Below are 7,285 nucleotides of genomic sequence, written 5' to 3' on the forward strand. Positions count from 1 at the left end.
ATAATCTATATTAGCCACATGCTCATTTTAATTAGACAGGGATTATTTTTAGATTATTTAAACTTGTACCTTAAAGAAGTTAATAACATAGTTTACATAGTAGTCATTAAAAATTCATCAATGTAAAGCCAACAATAGTTCTTCAATTCGCATAGCTTTTCTTTGTTTATTATAATTCAAAGTTGTATTTGTTTCATTTTGCACTTATATTCACATCTTTCTTTCAGATGGCTCTGGAGTTGTGGATACCTGCAAATCCAACCTAGTGACCACATTTCTTTCTCCATTATAATCTTAGTTTGCCTGAAGCAAACTTGCTGAGAGGGAAGGGCACTGAAAATTGTGGGTTTCTTCATAAAATACCACATAATATTGATAAATCCATCCTGAAATAAGTAAAAGAACGTCTCAAATAAGGTATTATTTGTTGCTAGTTCTGGTTTAAATAGTGGTAGACTGTATAATACACCAGCCTGGGATAAATTAGCCAAGGAGACATAAAATTGAGTAAAATCATCCCATACTCTTTCACTATGAAACTGGGTTTACAGGAAAAACATGAACATGATTTCATTTTAGTGTTCCATAAAAACATAGCTTGAAAATTGCTTTCCTGAAGGAGTCTCTAACCATTTTTAAAGTTGAATTTTCCTTTTGACTGAGGCAAGGCTGATTCCTTTTCACCCTCAACAAATATGTTGTTTAAAATCTCATCAACCTCCATGAGATTTTAATGGGGTGTGCTTTCTTCTAGTGAACATTTTCTGTATCTATTGTTTGACCCTCAGAATCAGATTTTCTTTTTTTCTTTTCTTTTTTTAAAAAATGATTTATTTATTTGAGAGAGAGAGAGAGAGAGTGAGAAGAGAGAGAGAGAGAGAGCACACATGCAAGAGTGGAGGGAGATGCAGAGAGAATCTTCAAGAAGACTCCCCGCTGAGTGCGGAGTACCAAGTGAGGCTCAACCCCATGACCCATGAGATCACTAACCGAGCTGAAACCAGGTGCTTTACTAACTAAGCCACTAGGGCACCTCAGAAACAGATTTTCTATCAGAAAGCTCTCTTTTGGATTCCAAAATTAAATTAGTTTCCTCTATTTCTTCATAGTTTTCATTATAAAGTAAAACACATGGAATAACCCATATTTCAGGAAAAAAATTGGGTATCTTCTAACTTGGGCTAAGAAATCATCTTCAAGCCTTATCAAACATTGTCCATAACTATTATTTTAAGAAGTTTATTTAAACATTCAAACCAAGGGAATAAGAAAACTATTTGAGCACACCTTAACTATATCTTCTTTTCTTTAGTTCTGTTTTTTTGTTTAAGCAGAGGGAAAGGAGAATTGTCACAGTGGCCTGGAATATGGTATCTGGAGTCAGATAGCAAGGATTCAAAGTGCAGCTGTACTACTTAGAAGCCTGTGATTCTGGGCAAATTAATTACCTGTCTATATCTCAGTCTTCTCATCTATGTAATCATTATACCTAAGGGATGCATAATTGTGCCAGAATCAAAGGACTGTTCTGAATATTAAGTTGCACAATATAAATATTCAACATGCTATCTGGCAAATAGGAAGTTCTTAATCAATGTCACTCATTATGATGATGACAAGTATTTATTCACTTAATGGTATTTATTGAGTAACTATATGCTCTACCATAGGGACAAAATGATGAGCAAAATAGAAAATAACTGTCCACTAGACAATTTTTGTTAGAGACAAACAATAAAAACAACACAGATATTAATATATGGTTACAGGAGACAAGGAGAAATTGAAGAAAAAGTAGAGAGCAGTTACTCTAAGAACAAAAAATAAGCAGATGTAATAAATTTAAAAATTTTAAATTAATTTGCCCAGGGTATCAACGAACGCTTCTTTGAGAAAGGTACAAAGCTCTTACTTAAGACATTTCAATGATCAATAAGAATGAAGGCAGAAAAGGGTGGGTTGAGGGAAGAAGAACCACTATAGAACGGGACAAAATAAGTTTGTGAGGCCCAAAGGTAGAGGAAAACACTACGGGAGGACCCTGAGTCTGGAAGACAGAAGGTGCGGGGGAGGTTGGAGAATGAAGGACCTTGATAATAGACAAAGTACAGATCATCCAGGGCTTAGCAGTATGGATTATGGTCAGATGGTGGCAGAAATGTTTTCCAAAAAAAAGGAAAGCCATAGAGGCAGCAAAGTGTTTCAGATTTTCATTTTATGATTTTCATTCACTCCTCTATGGAGAATGAATTAGAGATGGCAAAATTAATAAGGGAAGACAATGTAGATGGCAGTGGTAGAAGTTGAGTTGTAAAGGGACAGTAGCTTAGAATTAGGTAGACAAGGAGTTGGAGGGATACAGGAGAGATAGAGGAGGGAAATTTTTAAGATTTATTTTATTTTAGAGAGGGGGGGAGGACAAAGGGAGAGGGAGGGAGAGAAAATCCTCAAGCAGACTCCACTCTGAGTGTGGAGCCCAACAGGGACCTCAAACCCAAGACTCTGAGGTCATCACCTGAGCAGAAATCAAGAGTCAGACATTTAACCAATTGGGCCACCCAAATGCCCCAAGGAGGGGAATATTTGAAGCAAAAGTGACAGGGCTTGGTGGAATATTAAAAAATGATGGGGAAGATGATGTTGGCAAACACAATCCTGGAATTTTTGGCTTCTGCAACCTAATGCATAGAGAGCTGTTCTCTGAGATAAATAAGGAAACTGAGCAAGAGAGAGGGGGAGATTATGAGTTCAGTTTTATACATGTATTTATTTGTGTCTGTGATATCCATAAGAGAGGTGTGAGATCAGAGGTCAAGGAGGGGACGTTTAGATTTTGAGATGCAAATTTAGAAAAACAGTTTACGGACAGAAACTGAGGCCACGGAATCAGATGACAGCATTGTATGAGAATTGAGAAAACTAAAAAGCAAGCAGTTGACCATGGCATCTCCTTTCCCACTCACGTTACTACAAACTGCAAGAATATAAATATTTCCCTTTGGTTCTTAGTTCACTACCTATAGAATTTTGGGTAAAAATATCCACACCAGAAACATATGATAATCTGATTAGCTAGAAAATTATATACTTTCCAACAAAAGTTCAGAACTAAGTAGAGAAAATAAATGACTAATAACATAGGTCAGAAGCCTATTACTGTATTTTAGAATTCTTAATGGTGTAATGGTTAAGCTGTTAGAATACTCAGGTCTGTTTATGTATGCCTAGTAGGATGGGATAAAATAAAGGCTGGATTTAGGCAATAAATTAGTTTCCCAGTGTCTTCTTACTACCTTTATGTTTAAACTCCATTAGAGTTTGACCTTTCCAGAATTTCTGAGATTATGGGCAGTTTTCCCCTGAGCATCCTGTAGCAGCTGTTTGAACAACAAGTTAAACCAACTGAGCTACTTATACTTGTCTAAAACAATGTTCCTAACAAAGGACCAGATGAATAAAAAGATCAGAAAATGAAGAGAAAAAAAAAGAGGCCAACTCTTGTTTTAGACATGAAGATTGATTTAGCATGTAAGTCAGAACTGATAAAACAAAATGCTAAATATCAAATGTGACATCATAGTATGGTGATACAATAATGACCCAAGTAATCAAAATTATCATGCAGGGGTTACATAGTTTATGTACTCATTGATCTTTATAAACATTATGCAGATTCTTTGCATGTCCTGTGATGGAAACAAAAGTAAATCCATATTACTGACTGTTTTACATATTATTTTTTATTCAGTACTTAACTTTGGAAATGCTGTCTCTTCTGAAAAGTGAACCCTATTCTTACCACATGTTAAAATTTACACATATGTAGTTATAATATATGTGTAATATCTATATGCAGTGACTATCAAGCATAGTAGCATGGCTTCCATCAATCACAAGCATAGAACCAATGACCTATGAAGGTTTAGGAACTCATGAAATCCGCATTATCAGTGCCAACTCATTTGTCCAGTAAGAATTTCAAATTTATCTAAAGGATTTAAGTCTTAATAAGATTTTTAAAATAAATAAGACCTGATTTTCAATATTTTATACATGTAAGAACTCATAGGAAACCCTCATTCCAATAGCTAAGATGGATTTGGTGGTACTTGCTTATCTTCAGAATTCTTTTCACTTACAACTCTTTGTGAATAAAAACACTGGTATATGTTCAAAATTTGAGAACCAGAAGTTATACCCAATGGGTGTTTTGTCCCTAACTGAGCTATATTAGTTATTAGTTTTATTTTTTGTTTATTATAATTTCTTAAGTCAGTATTTCATTAGTATTTTCAAATTCTTCAACTTACATGAAAACCTTCAGAAATTACTCATGACAAATATACCTCACTTACTGAAAAATGTGTTTGTTATAAAACAAATTTATAAAAATTGTCAAATGTTAATAGTTCAGAAGGTCAATTTTAAGCTGATTTGAAGACTTTACAAAATTTAAAAAATAATCTTTTTTCATGAACTGTCCAACTTATAAAAATATCAGTTTCAATATGGTCATTAGCAAATATTTAACCTAAACTGTTTTCTTTTAAATACATAAGGTGAACTGCAAAGTGCTTATGATTTTTGAAAACTGAAGAAAAAGTTTTATATTTTCTACCTTAAAGAGGGTAAAGGCCAACATATTTTATTGGAATAAAAAAGATCTAAAACTATAGTAAGTAGTGAATACATAAATCAAATTACTTTATATTATTAATGGTATCTAAAGTTATAACTGTCTTGGTTAAGTATCGTACTTAATTGAATAATAGATAAACTTTTATTTGGGTCTGCTTTATATGGAAAAAACTTTGTCATACTTGAACATTTTAAATTAAACTTTAATAATATTACGTGATAATAAATGTCTTCACAGATTATGTTCAAGGGTCTTAAAATTCCAATTCAAATCCAAATAATTCATATAATTGAAAATTTTAAGGGTGATTTTTTAAATCTTTAACTTCACATCTGTCAAATAATTAAAGAGCGACTATAATATTATTTTGCTCTATGCATTCCCTTTGTGACTTAATCAACTTTATAAGAAGCTGATTCAATCAACCAGAAGTTTAAAAGTTGTTTCTGTTTCTAATTTGTTATTAAGTGATAGTTAAATTTCATTAACACATTCATTATCATTTTCCTATAGTTCCTATGGTTCCTCAATAATGTATTCTGATATCATATGAATTTAAATGCAAATCTTTTCATATCCTCACTCTATGCCAAAAGTAGTAATGATCTAATGCAGAATAATGAGTCAATTCTCTAAAAATGTAAAACTTAGAAGTTTTATGTGTGTGAAGATTTTCCGTAAGTCTCGAAAGTAGAACTCTTCTCGAAGAATGTAATATTAGAAACACACAAAGCACACATGTTGACCTGCTTCCTAAAGATACACAATCCCATCCTTAGCCAACAAACCAGGAGAGCTGAATGCAAGGGGACTCAGCAACAGTTTAATTCTAAGACTCTGAACAAGGCAAAAGTGAACACAAAGTAGGATAAGAAGGCAAGTTACGATAGAGAATTGCACCATATTTCACAAAAGAAAAAAATAAGACACAGAGAGAAAATACTGCTGTCCAGTGGCCTCTTTTGCCCACCTCATTAGTCCCGGAATAACAGATTCAAGACCAGGGATCCTGGATATCACCCCAGGTCAGTTTCTGGGCCAGTCAGTACATGAGATGCTTCTGAAGGGGGCTTAGAGCAAGTTTCACCTCCCACCACCCATCTGCAAGACTGACATGACACCATGGCAGGAGGTGACAGAGGAACCCCATCCTCTCAGAAACGTGACAACCGCTCCACTTACAGATTCACCAAAACGCACACATATTCAACTTGCGATCTCAGCTCTGAAGACCGGCAGAGAGAAACAGCGACCACACCACCACCGACGACGACGACGACGACGACAACAACAACAACAACAAAACATATGAATGAGCCTGTAAAGATGAATTAGCAAACTTTTAGTGAGATAACAACTTGGATGATAAGAACCGAGCTGCCGTCTCTCAATCAAAAAATGTCAAACCTGAAACGTGGTAGGGCTTAGTAAGTACCGAGGCGCACACGGGGGGGGGGGGGGGGGTGCGGAGGAAACGAGTGGAAATGGGGGGGGGCGCTAGGTGCTCCGTGGGGACTTACTGTACCTGTGGCCACATCCTTCACCTGTTGCCTGGCTCGAGTTGGCCGGCTCCACTTGCAGCTCTGGCAGGACCAGCCCTTTATCGTGTGGTCCCGGAAAGTCCATGCCCGGCACCTCCTCCTCCTCTAGAGACTCCACGTAGAAGAGAGTCCTGGCTGGCTGTTGGGTGCCCTGCCCGGGCGCCCCTTGCTGCAGCCTGGTGGCCACAGGCAGGAGGGTGCCATTCAGCGGGTTAAAGGGGGAGGAGGCAGAGGACGGGGAGGAAGACGAAGAAGAGGAGGAAGAGGAAGGCTTCTTCCAGAAAGTGCTCACGCTGCCCTTCTCCTGGCTCTTGAGCAGGCGGCTCTGGCTGGGCCCCCAGTGCTCGAAGCTGCCGCTGCCGTCCTGTTGCAGGCAGCCGCCCCCCGCAGGGCCGCCGGGGGCCGGCGACGGGTGGCTGAAGAGTTTCCAGCGGAGGCGCAGGATGTGCTTCACATCGAAGTCCTTTCGCCCGGAGCCAGACATGCTTGACGCAAGACGGCCAGGAGAGCTCAGCTGGCGCGGGAGGAGACGCGCGGGCTGGTGGGGGAGGCCCGCGGAGCCCGCGGAGCGCGCGGCCGGAGGAGGCGGAGGACGCGGAGGAGGCGGAGGAGGCGGAGGAGGCGGCGGGCTGCGCCCTCTGCGCCCCGGGAGCCGGCGCGGCCGGGCGGGCGGGCTGCGAGCCCTGCGAGCCCTGCGCGCCCTGCGAGCCCTGCCCGGCAACCGCCCGAGCGCGGACGGCACAGCCGCGCGGCTCAGCGGCGGTCAGGTCCGGGGCACCCGCGCGCGGGGGGCCCGCCGGCCGTGAGCAGAGGCAGGAGCCGGGCGCCGAGGGCAGAGGATCCGCGCTCCGCGCTCGGGGGCCCCGTGGTTACGGCCGGGAGGGGCGACCCTGCTGATGGAGGTGCGCGGAGAAGGCAGGTCTGCGCGCTCCGAAGCTCGGGAGGCGGCGGCGGCTGGGGACCCCTCCCTGGGATGCACCCGCGGCAGAGCCTCCGTCGGGAAGGTGTCGGCTCTCCTGTCCTTGCAGCTCAGAGTTCAGCGCCTGGGGAGCGCAGAGAGACAGAGAGAGCCCCAAGTCGCCAAGAAGCGCACCCCCTAGTCTTC

At 40.6% G+C, this 7,285-nt stretch overlaps 1 protein-coding gene across 1 annotated transcript in view; it reads right to left on the reverse strand.

Annotated features, from left to right (window-relative positions):
- Positions 1-6,751, reverse strand: part of KLHL1 (kelch like family member 1) — a 370,435-nt gene extending 363,684 nt beyond the window's left edge. The window contains exon 1 of the mRNA XM_038569718.1: positions 6,165-6,751. Within this exon, the coding sequence (XP_038425646.1) occupies positions 6,165-6,664 (500 nt within the window). The 5' untranslated portion in view covers positions 6,665-6,751. The remainder of the gene's footprint in view (positions 1-6,164) is intronic.
- Positions 6,752-7,285: the final 534 nt, after the last annotated feature.

Source organism: Canis lupus, chromosome 22, assembly GCF_011100685.1.
Source record: "Canis lupus familiaris isolate Mischka breed German Shepherd chromosome 22, alternate assembly UU_Cfam_GSD_1.0, whole genome shotgun sequence".
NCBI classification, from domain to species: Eukaryota; Metazoa; Chordata; class Mammalia; order Carnivora; family Canidae; genus Canis; species Canis lupus.